The sequence below is a fragment of the Zea mays genome, chromosome 3, assembly GCF_902167145.1.
Source record: "Zea mays cultivar B73 chromosome 3, Zm-B73-REFERENCE-NAM-5.0, whole genome shotgun sequence".
Lineage (NCBI taxonomy): Eukaryota > Viridiplantae > Streptophyta > Magnoliopsida > Poales > Poaceae > Zea > Zea mays.
Genome location: NC_050098.1, coordinates 170,563,807 through 170,580,348, shown reverse-complemented (window position 1 = coordinate 170,580,348; position 16,542 = coordinate 170,563,807). Strand labels below are relative to the sequence as shown.

General features: G+C 45.5%; 2 protein-coding genes across 3 annotated transcripts; both read right to left on the bottom strand.

Annotated features, from left to right (window-relative positions):
- Positions 1–1,089: 1,089 nt before the first annotated feature.
- On the bottom strand, positions 1,090–10,176 carry LOC100384210 (uncharacterized). Its single transcript, NM_001322002.1, has 8 exons — positions 9,635–10,176; positions 8,891–9,061; positions 3,577–3,820; positions 3,268–3,468; positions 2,702–3,174; positions 2,465–2,629; positions 2,127–2,370; positions 1,090–1,831 (listed from the first exon to the last, which is right to left on the bottom strand). The coding sequence occupies exons 1-8, from the start codon at positions 9,937–9,939 to the stop codon at positions 1,190–1,192; spliced, it is 2,445 nt and encodes an 814-aa protein (NP_001308931.1). The 5' UTR covers positions 9,940–10,176; the 3' UTR covers positions 1,090–1,189.
- A 1,513-nt stretch (positions 10,177–11,689) lies between these two features.
- Positions 11,690–15,755, bottom strand: LOC100285939 (two-component response regulator ARR11). 2 transcript variants are annotated; one of them, NM_001158828.2, is made up of 5 exons: positions 15,516–15,755; positions 14,299–14,451; positions 13,819–14,205; positions 13,637–13,713; positions 11,690–13,013 (listed from the first exon to the last, which is right to left on the bottom strand). In NM_001158828.2, the coding sequence occupies exons 1-5, from the start codon at positions 15,628–15,630 to the stop codon at positions 11,991–11,993; spliced, it is 1,755 nt and encodes a 584-aa protein (NP_001152300.2). In that variant the 5' UTR covers positions 15,631–15,755; the 3' UTR covers positions 11,690–11,990. The 2 variants fall into 2 exon arrangements, with proteins under 2 accessions (NP_001152300.2, XP_020405391.1); XM_020549802.3 differs by having other exon boundaries at positions 11,756–13,013; positions 15,358–15,754.
- Between the last annotated feature and the right edge of the window lie 787 nt (positions 15,756–16,542).

Here is a 16,542-nt window from a genome sequence, read left to right as displayed (position 1 = left end):
AAGGGGAGGGGGCGCCGAGGCCCGAGGACGGGGGCAGGGTATGCATTGCGGGACAGGCATGACGAGGGTGGGGCGGGGGCGTGGTGTCATAGGTGTGGACGCCCTCGTTATCATCTTAATAGAGTAGTATAGATAATAGTATAGACTTGTCATGCATTGTCCGACCCTTCGTCCACTTGCATGCAAGTCTGGCATGTCCATCACTTGCGCGCTCACATGTAAGCCTCTAGGCCCATGTGCTACTGTGCGTTTGTGTGAACAAATCATCGGTCCCATCGACAACTTCCTATATAGATCGTGAGTAAAATTATACATGTGGATTTGAACCATGATTATTGTCTCTAAACTCATATTTACACCCACCTATCCATCAGAATAAACATGTTTTAATGTTTTATACTCTATACTTAAGTATATAGAGATTTTTATGGAAAAATAAAACATAGTTGAACCATACCATATTCGGGGCCACGGGCCGCTCTGCAGAGTTGGTCAATTTAGACATGTATACCCATATATTAATGATACACCCGTGCAGGCACACAATGATATTCTATTTAAATAAGATCTACCTTAATGATATATAAATAACATAGCAAAACACCTAGCTAATATCTACTCTTTTAAATCATCAATTTTGTGTGTGCGTGTGAAACGTGTTGGTCTGTTTCTCTCTCGTTTCTCGCCTACCAATGAGCCATTACACCACAGATAGATCGTGAAAAACTATTTAAATCTAACACGACAGAAAGTCATACGCAACACAACACTCCCACATAGTACAACCTCGATAGCTAAAAAAAGACGAACGACCGAAAGAGCTATAAAAAAAAGAGTCGGACTCATGTTCAACTCATACATTTTCCAACTCACTCACGAAGGGAAAGAAATAATATATGGAACTTCACAGTATTGTTATAATAAAAGAACCTATTAAATCAAGTACAACAGCAGTGGCACCGAAACATGCTAGCAGTTTACGGGAAGTTTTGACAAAAGAGAGGAGACGTTCGCAAAGGTTCTAGTCCTTTGGCTTCTGATAACTCAAACCAGATGTTAGCCTATACAGTCCCAGGACCATAACCTTTTGGCAAAATCCTTTTATGTATTATATACGTCCACAAAGTAACAGTTTGTGAATATTGTCTGCTCTATAGTCAGAAATTGTGTCGGTAGAAAAAGAGAATACTCAGACATGAGCCTTTAAACTTCTAGAAACCCTAGATCTCGAAGCGTTTCTCCTTTGCTCAGTGAAAAACATGGAGATTACTAATAGGAACACCACAATTGATAATGCCCATACAGCAATTATCCACATCCTAGAAGACCTGGCCAGTCTCCTTGATCTATGTAGAGGTTGTACAGAAGCTGCAGTCCTCTTGACAGTCTTCAACCTTCCCTCGTCCATGGATTCGATGTTTCCTCTACTTATACTTCTTGACTTTTGTGCAACACTCACAATTTTGTTAGAAGCAGAAACTTGATCAGTTTTCTTAGATGTGCTGCTAATGGTGTCTAGCCGGGGGCAATTTCTGCGCTTATGGTGCAGGTATAGGGCTTTGTTCAAAGCTCTCCCGCATTCAATGCTGAGAAAATCCCTCTCCCGTGCATCTAGATCTTGTTTCGTGATCGTAGCAGGATCAGGTGGTTCAGGGAACTTGGCCCAGCATGTATTTACTACATCAGCGTTTCTCCAATCCGCCTTGTCAAAGCTCCAATTACCAACTCCAAATCTCAAACCATAATGGAAAACCCTGTATTTTGCCCTGGGCAGTGGAACATAACCTGGATATATCATTATGTCCCTCCTAATGATGTGTCGCAGGTTAATCTGCAGGTTAAAAGAAAGTCATACAGCAAGATAGATAATGAGTAGGGATCGGTGAAAATAGTAATTGAAATGACACAGGTAACTGCTAAGTGCACCAGGTAGCCACAACATTTTTCTAGAACACGAGTACAGCTAGTCATACTGCCTTCTCTAGAAAATATGAGCAAAGCATATGATGAATATTAAAAGCTAGAAGTGTTCATTACCATTAGTTACACACTTACACTTACAATGAAGAAAAAAAGAGTGATCCTTGAAACTTGGAAGAACAAAAAATGAAAAGAAGTGCATATACCTCAGCTGCTGCAAAAGAGTAGCCATACATCTCGCTAATCCAGCCAGAATTATATATATCGCCAGTAATGTTGGTTGCATAGTGAGCTTTGTCTGCACGAACCTCCTCTGATTTGTGAAGCCACAGTAGAGCAAAACGCCGAAGATCATCTATATGCATGATAATGACACCACCAACCTTATCACACGCGGAGGGATTGCGAGTGTGTATCTTTGCAAGTATGTTATCACAACCAATGAGGTACCTACAACATAGTGACCACATGCATCAAATAAACTATAGGAAAATCTAAAACATGGCCAAACATATGGTACTCTCATAGCACAGCGAAGTCTCACTCATAAGGAGTAGAAACAGGATGGCCACGTTTTGCACCATATTCCCATGGGGTGATGGGGCCTCTCATGATCATATCAGCATCTAGGATAACAAGGAACTCAGCATCAGTCTGCACATGATTGAGCCAATGGAGAACTGCTGCAGGTTTGTTTATTGCAGGGTACCTAGCAAAAGAACTATATGAGCGGGTTGTCTTGAACAATAGCTTTAGAGACTGTTAAACCAAGAGGTTATACCAGTCCCCTGTCAATGGATGTCGGCTCATAGATGGAACATAATGTGTGGGAGCAAGATCATGTCCTTTATAGTTCTTTAAGTCCTCATCCGTACAGCTCAATAAGCGCGTGATGTTACCAGGCTGTCCGCTTAAACGAAAACTGTGCATAAGTCCAACAGTTTGCCAGTCAAAATATGATGAACATTCGGTAGAGAAAAGGGTGTGTATTTTTGGATATTCATTGTTTGCCTTGGACAATGCAACATGTTGCATGGTCATTATGCTGTCAACCTGTTCACCCTTCCAGTATTTTGGTTTTGTAAGCTCTGAAAACCTCCTGCTTTTAAGAAAACTCAGGTATTTTGACCACTGTGGTTTAGGGCATCCAGCAGATGCATGATGCAACAAGAGTCCTTCATTCAAGGTGTTAATGCACTCTATGCTTAGAAATAAGCCACGTTTTATATTTGGGTCAGATTCCATCATCTCAACCTACAAAGTTTAGAGCATAAAAAAAATCTTCATCATAAGTAGATATAAATGAGCACACCCAATTACCCAAACAATGATTGGAAGATTGTTTACCTCTCTAGGAAAAGGAGGTGGATCGAACAAGCGGTTGCAATCATAAATTATTCCATCTTCATGGTGTTCTAATTTACTGAATGACCAGTTTCCAACTTTAAATGGCAAACCATAGTGCAAGATAAGTGGCTCAATGCCAGGTCTAGGAGTATAACCTGGGTAGATCATTATGTCATCATTTATCTTGTGCCGTAGACCTACCTGTTCATATGACCAGATAATGAAGCTAAAGGAAGAAATTTACAGTCCATAATGAGAATTTTTTACTTTAGCAAAGACACATAGCAAGGAGAGTGTAAGTCAGCTTACTTCTGCAGCACCAAATGAATACCCGTACATCTCACTGATCCAACCCATGCCATATATATCGCCAGTAATATTGGTTGACCAATGGGACTTATCTTGCCTCACTTCTTCAGTTTTTGAGAGCCACAGAGGTGCTAAAGCCCTTAAGTCATCAATATGCATGGCTAGAATTCCTCCAACTTTGTCACAAAATTCTGGATGTGCAGTGTGAAGCTGTGCTAGGATGTTATCACAGCCCTTCAAATATCTAGTTAAGAATAAATATAAATTGAAACCAGTTAGATGCTTGGTGTAAATCAGACATTATAATGACCTACTCAGATAGCGCCTGGCATCCAACAGGTAGTGTTTAAACATAGAATGCAGATGCAAATGTATATCTCAGGATAGAAATATGAATTGGCACACAGACTGTAGCCTTGTACTCGCCAGCGTACCTTGATGGAGATGGAGTAGATAATCCCTAGATCACTCGAATGCTCACAAAACTCAACACGAACACTAGGACACACTGAGTTTTTTTTTGGCGCTGCCAAACTACACCGCTGCAATAGGCTATTGATCTATTTGTATATACAATTACAAAGGCTCACAACCATAAATCACAGCACCCATCAACAATCAATTAGCTAAGAAAGGAAACTATCCAATCGACTATCAAGTAGCTAAGAAAGAAATTAATCAATCAGCTATCAATTAGCTAAGAAAGGAAACCTAATCAATCAACCGAGCTAGATTATGCAACAATCTCTCCCTAAGTCTGTCTAGGTTTATTTGATCTTGACAATGCCAATCTTGCCACAAATTCAAACGAACCTTACGCGCCAATTGACTTCGTCAGAATGTCCGCAAGCTGTTCTTCAGCACTCACATGATCCACATATATCTTTACTCACATGATCCACATATATCTTTCCGTTCTCCATAGTCCACTGTGCTTACTTCGATCATGAAGAACAGGGTTCTTGCTGAGTGCAATTGCAGACTGATTGTCCAAATTCAGCAGCGGCGTGTCATGTGGGGACGCATCTATGCGCGCCAACAGCGGGCCCACAACAGTCCGCATAAGGAAGGCACGACTAAGGAAAGTGGCTAGATTGATGGCTAAACTGATAGGCCTTAATGGTAGGAGGATTGGTTACCAAATAAGTAATTGCCTAATTAGCCGTTGCCTAGTTGGTCGGATTGGTTTCCAAATAAGTTAGTTACCTAATTAGTTGGGTCAGGCAGGTGGCCTATTTATAGTGGAACCGTGAGACATGAGGAATAAGAAAAGTATTATCTCTAATCTCCTATCTCCCTGCATTCTCTAAGCTTGCGGCTGAGGAACCCCTCGCCGGAGAAGACGGACAGCGTCTACGAACTACGTAGTCGCGGTCCAGCTGCTCGAGGGCTCAACGCCCTTGACACGGCGGCTGGACTTTGACGTTGATGATGACCCCTAGCAGCCACACGGGCCACACAACCTGGCATGCTCTAGCAGCGCCCGCCATATATTCTACTTCACAAGTTGAGAGGCCCACCATCTTTTGTTTCTAAGACTGCCAAGACACAAGCATGTCTCCCAGGAAGAAGAAAATACCGCTGATGCTTCTCTCATCGATGTCTCCCCTCAAGCCGTTGTTCGTGTACCCAGTCAACATGTAGCACGTCAACATGCTGTCGGTGCTGCAACGCTTGGGGTATACAAGGTCATAGTCAATTGTGCTGACGATGTAGCACAAGATGTGCTTGACGATGGCTAGACGCTTGCCATGGTCTCTCCATAAAGCAGCTCACAAAACCCACCGCAAATGTAATGTTTGGCCTGGTATGAACCATATAGCATAGGCTCCCACATCAAACTTCTATAAATCGTCGCATCGATCTTCGGTGTCGAGCTCTTCGTCGAGAGCTTCACTCGGACCTCCATTGGCGTGTGGCATGGGTTACAATTCCCATGCCGGTCTTCTCCAACAGCTTGTGGGCGTACGCTGCTTGCCCCAACGTGATGGAGTCATGCCCTTACTTGACCTCCAGCCCACAAATAGAAGGACAAGAGACCAAAGTGTCATCCAAAATAGACGACACATCTACTCCTTGAACACATCAACGCCCATTGGCCTTGCTCCAATGATAATTAGGTCGTCGACATAGACCTTGACCACCACACGCGACGTTGTGGCGCCCTTGGTGTTATATCCCATGCTCGCTGGCGCACATGCTGAACCGAGTTCGTGCAGGTTGTTGTACAGCTTCGCGTTCGACGCCCATGGCGTTTGGCGAAGTTTGTACAGTGCCTTCTTTAGCCACGGAACCCTCGCTTTGTGCCCTACAGCGACAAAACCTGACAGTTGTCGGACACAAACCTCCTCCTTGAGCTCGCCATTTAGGAACGCTTGACATCCATGTGATGCACAAGCCAGCCCTGTGTTGCAATAGCAAGCAGCATCAAAACAGATTTCATCTGTGCGACCGAAGCAAACACCACATCGTAGTCTATCCCTGGTTGTTGTATGTACCCTTTGGTGACAATTTGGGCCTTGTGCCTAACGGCGACGCCATGCTCATCGTGCTTTAGTTTGTACATCCACTTCAGACCAATTGGGCGATGGCCTGGAGGAAGGTCAATAAGAGCCCATGTCTTATTCTCCTCAATGGATGTCATATCCTCTATCATCGCCTTGCGCCAGCGGGCATCGCCTCGAGCCTCTTCAAACATGGTCGGATCATCATCATCGATGGTAAGGAGCAAGTCCTCATCCACTAAGAACTCCCCCAAGCCAGGAATTTTCACCAGCCTGAGCACATTGTCCAACGTTTTGAACCGAAGAGGTGTCTCACCGTTGTGGTCGGCATCGAGGTCTGGAGTAGTTAGGTGGTGACACAAACTCCACCTACAATGGTGATGAAGGTGTAACGACCGCTGCTGGAATTGTGGCGAGCGTTGGTGCAAATGTGCCGCTTGTTGTTGGCATCCTTGGAACACTGATGTTGTGCCACTCATGCGCCCTAGTGAGCCCAGTATAGGCACCACGCCGCTTGTACCCAACACAGATGCTATGTCTTCTGCGTCTTCCTATTCTGGTCTGACGATGTCCATGTCCCGGAGCGTCACTCGTAAAAAATCGACGTGGAACGGTTCTTCTCACGTTGTACTATACCCATCAACACTGCTCCAGCCCCACGCCTTTCCTTCTTCAAATACCACGCCGCATGGATGATCACGTGTCCTGTGTCAGGATTGTAGAACCTATACGTCTTGGACCCTAACTCATACCCGATGAACACAATCGGTGTACTCTGGTCATCTAGCTTTTGCTGGTGCTTTTCGGCCACCTTCACATGTGCCATGCACCCAAAAGTACAAAGGAAGTGAATCAGTGGCTTCATATTACACTAGGCTTCGTATAATGCCTTCCCTTCAACACTCCTCGTCAGTGACCGATTGTGTTTGAAGACGATTGTGGCAACTGCCTATCCCCACAAGGCCACAACTAGCCTGACATCCCCTTGTCCATCAACATGCTTTTGGCCATGCCAACCATCGTCTGATTGCGCCTCTCTACCACACCGTTTTGTTGGGACGTGTACAACATGGTGAGGTGACAATGGATGACGTGCTCGGCACATTAGTCGCCGAACGTGTGTTGTGAACTCACTACCATCGTCGGTGCGGAGAGTGCCCATCTTTCACCCAGTCTTCTCCTCGACTCATGCCCTGAGTTGGATGATGGTCACTGTAGCCTGGTCCTTTGATGCTAGCAGTACGAGCCACATGAAGTGACTCTTGTTGTTGACGAGGAGGAGGAACAACTTCCCGCTAGGCGTTTTCAAGGTGATCGGACCAAACGTCCGCATGCACCAGGTCGAGTAAATGAGGCGCACAATACTTGCTGGATGTAGGAAACGAGCATCGTCGTTGCTTCTCGGCCAAGCAACTCTCGCGGACCTAGTCAACATGGTCGATTGGCGGCAGTCTACACGCCAGGCCACCCTTCAATAATTCCCTGAGCCCCTAGAACCTGAGATGTCTGGACCTGGTATGCCATTGCCAGGCCACCTTTGAGCCCCGGGCAGCTAAACACACAGGCTGAGCGATGCCGAAGATGTAGAGGCGGCTCACTGAATGCCGCACTTTGACCAACAAATGTTAGCTTTGGTCCTAGATCCTGAGAACACTGTTCTCGATTAGGACCTTGCGATCATCCTCGTCAAGGTGACCCATGCTGACGATGTTTGTTGTCAGTCGGGGATGAAGTGGACGCCAACCAGCACCTGGTGCTCGTGGCTCTTGCACCTAAAGAGGATAGTGTCGCGCCCCTCGATGGTGACCATGGAGCCATCACCGAACCAAATGGTCTTGCGGACACCGGTGTCAAGCTTAAAGAAGGCCATGCGCTCCCTTGTCATGTGGTTTTCCGCGCTAGTGTCGAGGATCCAATGCATGCTCCCGCCACCGCCCTTGTCCTTGAGATGGACGAACAATCGGTTCTCATCGAGGTGGATCTCTAGCATCATGGTGGGGGGCACCTTTGGGGGGGGTGCTGGTGTTGCTGGCGGATACCAGAGCCATGAGTGCCACAAGCTCCGGGTCCTCGACAGACGCCCACCGCGTGTTGCCTCCACCCTCGATCTGGATGGTGGTTCAATCTCTAGCTCCTGGCAACGCGATATCCACCGGTAGTGATGGATTTAGGGAAGACGACGAGATCGGTGCCTCCTTGCTCACCTCTTCTTCAGCTTGGGCCATGATGGAGGCAATGCCCAACACCAGCACCCCTTCAGTGGACACTGCCCCATCCTGGGCAGCATGGGCCTGCTCATACCTCTTCTTCTTGCGACATTCGTGAGCTCAATGGCCCATTTTGCCACAATACTTACAATCATCGGCAGCAATCCGCTTCCCCTTTCTATTGTAGACGGTGTTCCATGGTGGCCTCAAGCTGCCAGTCTTTGTTGCGCCTGTCACCAGCCCACGACTCATGCCCAGTGACGTCCGATTGCCACCCAAGCTTCCATTGTCGTAGAGTTGGAGCCATGACACAACATGTGCCACCAACACATCAATGGTCGGGTTTAGGCGACCAGCTAAGGATCTGCCACCGCTGCTGCCACCGAGATCATATTGTTCTTCAATGTCCCTAGTTAGAAAACCACTATTCCAAACAAAGTTAAGTCCCAAGTAGATGGATAGGTACTCAATGCCCCTACAGAATATTGGAACCAATGGATAATTCAATGATTGGTTGGAGTGCCACCCTTTCCAATTAGTTAAAACTGCCTTGGTACAGAAAAGGATAATACAGAGTTAATAGCTGAACAAGTAAAAACATACCCATAATAAGCAGCAAAAGGCTTCCCTTTCTCTGCTCCGAGTTCCCAAGGAATAATGGGCCCTCGAATAATCTGATCTGCGTCCAAGATTACAACCCAATCAACATTGTCGGCCTCTGGACTATGCTTTAGCCAATGCACTACCCCTGCTGGCTTGTTGATGGCTGGGTACCTTCACACGAAATATGGCGGGATGCCCAATGAGGACATTTTCATTTGAAACAAGGAAGCTCAACTTGAAAAATAGCAAGCCCAACTACTCAACAAAGTGTGGCATTAATTTAGGATCTCTCATCACAATAAAAGTGTAAAACCACAACCGACTGCACACATGTTAAATTGTATCCAAAACCCCTGGCAAATAAAATACCACAACCACAGCACCTAAACCTACAAAGACCATTCATTTGATATGCTGGAGCTTGACAGTTCATTTGGCCATGGATGGACAATTCTATTCCTAACATATAATTTCTATTCACCAAACTGAATCGTTTTTTCCCCCACAGAAATGCTTCCAAATTTCTCGACCGAACGACAATTCCACCTAAAATGCACATTCCATTCCGAAGCAAGACAGCAATTTTCACGAGCAAAACGCCTCCTCTCCTCGTGAAATAGGTCATCGGAATAACCAACACTGTTTGGTTCTTACAATTTGCCGAAGAAAAAAAAACATAGAACAGACGTGGCAGGTGCAGCGACGAGGGGAGTGATAGTCCGTGTATGTGACGGCGAGGGTTACCAGTCGCCGGTGCGTGGGTGGCGGCTGAAGGAGGGGACCTGGAGGGTGTGGCCGATGCGGAGGCCGCGGTAGGACGGGAGCTGGTCCTCCGCGCAGCTGACGAGGCGGGTGACGCCGCCGGGCTGCCGGGCCTTGCGGAGGCTGTGGAGGAGCCCCACCGCCTGCCAGTCGAAGTAGTCGCCGCACTCCACCGAGAACAGAGTGTGCAACCGCCGCCCCTCCCCCACCGCCGCCGCTGCCGCTGCCCTGGCCGGATACAGAAGCAGGAGCGCTGCCACCACCGCGCCGGCGATCCCCGCCGCCATTGCTGGTGGGATGGCGGATCTCGCGCCCGAACGGAGAGCGGATCCCGCCGACCTTCGGTTTCTCCTGGACAACTTTTCGAGCTGGGTTCGTTGTCCGTTTGTGCGCCCTAGTGTCAGAGACTCACCGCACTCATACTACTCTAAATTTCTACTCTAAGAGAAATATTCTATCCCCGTCAGCAGTCATGTTTACTCTATACCACAATCCTCTGCAGTCATGTTTACTCTATATCTCAACTCTATACCAACTATCACATATTATATTATTTTTTTATTTCTCTTTCATTCCACCCAACTACCCAAGCAGTGCATAGGGTTTATGCCGTACTACTCTGCATATGCTGTTCCAGCACTACTACTGGAAAATAGCGTAGCTCAAAAGGTAGGCCACTGCAGCAGGTAGAGTAAACCCTATCTCTGTAGCGTAGCGTGCCGAGTCCTTCAGTGCGGACAGCCTCAGAGTGAGGACTTCAAGAAGTCGCGGCCTTCTCAGAATACGCCAACTGCAGTGGTTCGCGTAAACAATCTTCTAAGGCTGCCCGCAGTGGGGAGCTGGAAAGGCTGCGCTAAAATTTTACAGTGAAGTGGAGGGCTGCAGTGGATCACCCTATACGTTACTCTATTGTCTCTCTCCAACTCTGCGTAAACACCAACCTTTATAATCTCTCTCCTCTCCTCGTTGGCTGGCAGCTGGGTATGGATAGGAGAGAGGTGAAAAATAAATAATAGAATATGTGATAGTTGGTATAGGGTAGAAATTTAAGGTGAATATGAATGCGGAGAATTATAGGATAGAGTAGAGAATCTTGCTGATCAGGATGAAATATTCCTTTTAAGGTAGAAATTTAGGGTTCCATGAGTGCGGACAGCCTAAGGCGTGTGGCGTGTACAGCAGTAGTACTCTAAAAAGCTCGGAAAACGGAAAACAATGTAGCGAAACTCAAACTCGTTAAATCTTCTAAGCTCGCGTAAACAATCTTCTCAGAATATGCGCGCTCTGTTTACCAGTTCAGTTTCGTTGGTTCCTGAGGCAAGAATCGAAGAGCTGAAAAGAATTCAACTGCCGAAATTGCAGTTTGTCATAGCTATCTTGTTTAAGCGATCTTCAGAAGCAGTGTCCTCCTTTGGCATCGCGGACCATCAAAAAGGATCATGAATTCATGGCCGTAAACGCAGAACATCAACCTGTCAAGCTACGCAACCAATCTTGAGATTGGGCTAAACCTCGACGTATCTCCCCTATCAAGCTAACCAAACGATCTTCAGATCGACGTAGAGGATATTAATTTTTGCAGGAGACATTGGACAGGATGAGGTCTGGTTTTGATCGTCAGAGTTACTGATCAGCTGACAGAAAGAGTGCACAAAACAACAAGGACTTGTGCAAACCTGTCAGTTTCAGGTAATTCAGATATGTCATCATGTTTCCAATGTGCAAGCAGCTGATTTTCAGTATCATCACACTCCAATCAAGGTTCTGTCTGCAGTTCTGGCAATAATACCCTGCATTACAACTTGCCTGCCACTCATGGCTTCTATGTCATTCAACATCCATGGGGAGCACCGAGTACCTGTGTGGTCCAATTTAGGTTGAAAAACTAGTATGTAGGCTACAGCCTGTATCATTATCACCTTCACCTATTTTTTTTCAGGTTAGATCAACAAATAGCTTCACATCCTGCAGGCCCTGCAGGAGTCCTCTTTGCCTATACTCAAAGTTTCCAGTGAAACTCATAAGTCTCACATGTGTGCAATGCTGCATCAGAGTTAGAATTCACTGCAAAAGTTTAGTTGTGCAAGGCAAAGATTTGACAGTCTTCATATGTAATTTTGATCACCGTGAAGAGTATATATTGCAGTCATTGTGCCATGGCACAGTCTATAATACAGACAATTATCAAAAGTGGCGAGACTACAAATTAAATCCTTCCACCACAGGATCAAGTTAGGTTAAATATAGCCCTACAGGAGGCGCTATAGGGGAACATACCAATGAACATCATCCCTGCTGACATAAGGGCATGGTTGAAAGATAGGGCCAGATGAGGCATTTATGCAAACAGGCCTCCGTCTAGCAATGGGAACTCCACGGTTTCACTGCTAAACTCTACATCATCATCATACCAATTATTCTGCAGTCCAGGTATTAACATTGTATCATTGCACTGATATAAATCGATGCTGTTCAATCCTTTATTCCCGAAGGAGACACCTTGAAGTTGATAGCCGGACAGGTCTTCAGGTAGACAAGTAAAATCAGTGCCGCATAATATACTTGCCTCTTCTGAAGTAAACAAAATAGCTCCGTTCCTTTCCTGATCAAAGTCACAATCTTTAATGCTGGACAACCCCTCCACGCTGGAAAACTTCCGGTCACTGTTAGTTGAGGTCACAACACTGTCACTAAGTTGAGCAGAAACCGACTCAACTGTACATGTCAGTGCTGGTGATAAGGACTTCATACAGCCAAGAAGATCTGGTTTTACATCTGAGAAGTCTCTGACATCTTTCTCCACATTGTAACTCATCGAAATTACTGGCGGTGGGGCATACAGATGACCAGGGGCAATTGGGTGCTCCAAGTCCGGTTTAGGCAAGCAAGAATAGTCTCCTAGAAGGTCGCAGCGCTCATGGTTATGCTTTGGATACTGCATGAACTGCTTTGGTGGCACACTTCCACTCCAGGACTCACATTCCAAGATCATGGTTTCTGATAGCTTCCTGTCCTGATTCACTGGCATTCTTTCAAAAGAGAACACCCCACTTAAAGGTGAAGCAGTGGTGATATTGTGAGGGTCAACAGCATCACTTGCTGAAATTCCATTTTTATCTGGCACCTTCAAGGGCATTGAAGTCTTCGTGTCGTCCAGATGAGGATCGAGAATGTTGGTCTGAGCTTCGACCTTCTGAGAACTATGCTGACATCCATTGGAAAGGTTGCCTGGTTGCTCTTGGAAGGAACTTCGGAGGTTAAGATGATCCGATGGTCCCTTTTGATTGAAATCTTGCCTAGCAGCACCCATTATCCTTTCCTCGTTCTGCTTTTGCAACCTACTCAAGTAGAGGCGGTATTTCTGCACAGAAAAAAAAATCTATTACTAGGACAATCGAGACCTAAGTACAAGCATCAGACGAGAAAAAAGTAATATTAGAGAAACATTTGTAAATTCGAACGCATACAAGGATGTTAATTTCAAACTTTGTTTATCCTTCCATGAAATCTCAAATGTCTTCATATTTCAGTTTTTAAGTTAAGGATGAAGCACATGCAAATTGTTTGGAACAAAAAACTTTGTTGATGTTGTTGTAAGTTAAGGATTCAAGTAACTGTTGCTTAGAGAACATGTAAGGGATGTTTTTTTTTGTAAATGGGCATGGCATACACAAAACACTAATGCATTACTTGGACATGCTTTTTCTACATATTAATACAATGGCACACAGCTCTGCTGTGCATTCTGAGAAAAAAGTGCATGTTGCAAAGAAGTTTTCAAGACATGTGAATTATGGCAATCTTATGACCTGTTTGTTTCAGATTGCAAATGGTAACAACCTGCAAGTGCAATTCACAATCTGCAAGCTAAAACAGACGAGGCCTATGCCATGTCAAAGCTCATCAGCAATCAGCATAAGATCTGGTCTTCAAGAAAGGAAGACATAAAAGAATATTACTGTTTGAATATGATATCTACCATACCTGAAGATGACTGGCCACATTCTCTCTTGTCAGGCCAGGAACATTCATAAGATCCAGTATTTTCTTCGGCCCGACTTCTGCAAGCGAGCAATAGTTACAATTTAAAATTGAGATCATGCAATTTTAAAAAAAAAAATATATGAAGGGAGTTGCAAATTTATCAAACTTTAGAGAGTACTCACTGTCAAATCCAATTTGGTTGACAGCATTTACAAATTTCTGGTGAAGGTCAACAGACCAGACAACTCTAGCCTTCTTAACAGTAGCTCCATCACTTGAGTCCTGATCTGCATGGTCCTTATTCACGTCTTTTCTCTTCCTCATAGTATCAGAGTCAGCTCTCATAAATAGGTCCCTCTCGTCGAATCCCTCTACACCATTTCTAAACATTTGGAGATCATCATAGCTGTCATTACCTTCAATCTCTTTCACCTCATGCATTTTTTTCCTATACACATGTTGCCAAATGTTTCGGAGTTCCTTCATCCGAACAGGCTTGAGGAGGTAGTCACATGCACCATGCTGGACACCTTTCATCACCCTACTTGTCTCTCCGTCTATGGACATCACTGTGGAAACAGATTGGAGCAATTTGGTATTTTGATAATAGATATTAAAAAAAGGAACTTGCAGAAAGACATGTGTTGGTATTGAATACTGACTTATAACAGGTAGATCCATCTCAAGCCCAATGAGTTCGAGAAGCTTGAAACCATCCATGTCAGGCATGTTGACATCACTGATTACAATGTCAAACTTGTTTCTCCTCTCCCGGAGAATTTGGATAGCAACACTGGCTAAACCGCATGTGGTGACTGTAGGTAAAACAATTATTTTAATATAAGACATGATAATTATCGACCATAAATATAGATGCATCATGCATGCTTATAAAACATAATTTTCAGCTGATAGTAGTGATTATGTGCTGTCCAGACCGCTGTTAGGAGGATGTTCTTTTAAATTTTAAGCATGTACATAACCTCTTCCCTATCTTAATTGAAAGGCAGAGCTCCTGCCAATTTTTCAAAAAAAAAAAAAGAGTTTATCAAGGAACAGACCATTCAGTTGTGATAAAATCGCTAACATGTCAGCCAAATGGACTAACAATTCTGTCCAGATGAAAATAAAGATGTTTCAAAGACAAATAAATATGCTCGCTGGGTAACTCACTGAAAACTTCCCTGCTCCCAAAGCCAGCTATGGTGCGATAAAAAAATAGAAAATAAATAGACTCCACTCAAGGAACAGAATATATGTCTATACTATACTGCCTACGAAATTACGCACGAGCGGAACTAAGTGCTTAGCCATCGATCTAAAACGGAGAGGAAGAAATAGTAACTTCACTGTGAAAGCAAACTTAGAATGCCTATGCCCTTCCATGTTTCACCATATGAATTTTTTATCTGAAAAAGCTAATAGACTAGGCCTATCCGCCTATAGCTTTCACTGGTAAAGTGATACCATAGTTTGAAAAACTATATCAAAGGCAGAAATGCCTCCTGTCTGAGCGATCACGATCCGATCACTCATAGCATCTACAAGCAAAAGCAAACACAAGAAGATAAAAGAAGCCCAAAAGTGGAAAATTTGACTGACATATATTTGTTCAAGGAAACATCCCGAACAAGCTAAGAAATCAATCACCTTTACCATGACTAAACACACAATTAGATGAACAAGGGATTGGCAAAATGAGACCGCTTATCAGAACGTACTCATAAGCGCGAGATGTCACAACTCATCCGCTGTGTAATTTGGACGAACACTAGGCGTGGGCGAGTGAGCCTTCCGACTGCCAGAGCACATGAACTGCCATCCCACCCCAACTTATCCATGAAGCTGAAGAAGCAAAGAGGAAAGCAGAGATTCCAACCTTCGTATGAACACTTGCGGAGCATCTTCTCGAGGATCTTGAGCCAGGTGGGGTCGTCGTCGACGACGAGGACCCGCAGGCCGTAGGGGAACGCGGTGGCGTCGGTCAGGGCCATGGCGCCGCTAGCGCGCTAGCCCCTCCGCGCCTCGCGCTCGCAGGCGGGGGAGGGCGAAGGTGAAGTGGGGAGTGTGGGAGAGGCGGGGGAGCTTTAAAAAGCGGTTAAAAAGGCCGCAAGCGGGGAAGTGGAGGCGGAGGAGGCCGCCGATAAATATTGGTGCCCGTTAGTTAACTAACTTTATTCGCTTCCACTGTGGTACGCGTCGCCAAGGCTTTCGCAACCCAAATGGTGGCTTGCTTTGGAACAACTCGGCTAAGCGGCCAGTCTTGAGCTAGTGGAATATGAACTAGTAGAAGCGAGTGCCCGGCCCCGGTTTCATCCTTTTCCTTTCTGATTGGGAAATGGTATATGCACCAGCATTTCCTTGTTTACCGGGGTAAACTTTAAAATACAGCCCCCTACTTAAACTTGTCTTGCTATATCAACCTGGTCCATAAACTATCAAATTGTGTTCATTAAGGTCTTAATCATTGTTCGGGTTTCTATTAAATCCTAATGAGCCAAAATAGATATGACTGAACCACTTAATGAGGATGACGTAGCCAAAACACACCTCACACCCACCAATTCCCCTATCTCCTCCATCGCTCCTTCAAAGTCGGTAAGACTTAGAGATGTCCAAACGGGCCGCCCGGCCCGGCCCGGTCCGGGCCCGGTGAAGTCCGGCCCGTTTTGGGCCCGACCCGCCAGGCACGATTAGAAACCCGGGCCGGGCCGGCTAAGCACGCGGGCTTAATTTCTTGTCCGAGCCCGGCCCGCAAACGGGCTTAAACGGGCCGGGTCGACCCGTTTAGCACGAAAAAAGCGGGCCGAAAAGCACGTTTTAGTGTAAAAAAGCGGGCTTAACGGGCATAGAGCTAAACGGGCCGTGCCAGGCTAGCCCACCGCGCCTAATTTCCTGTCCGAGCC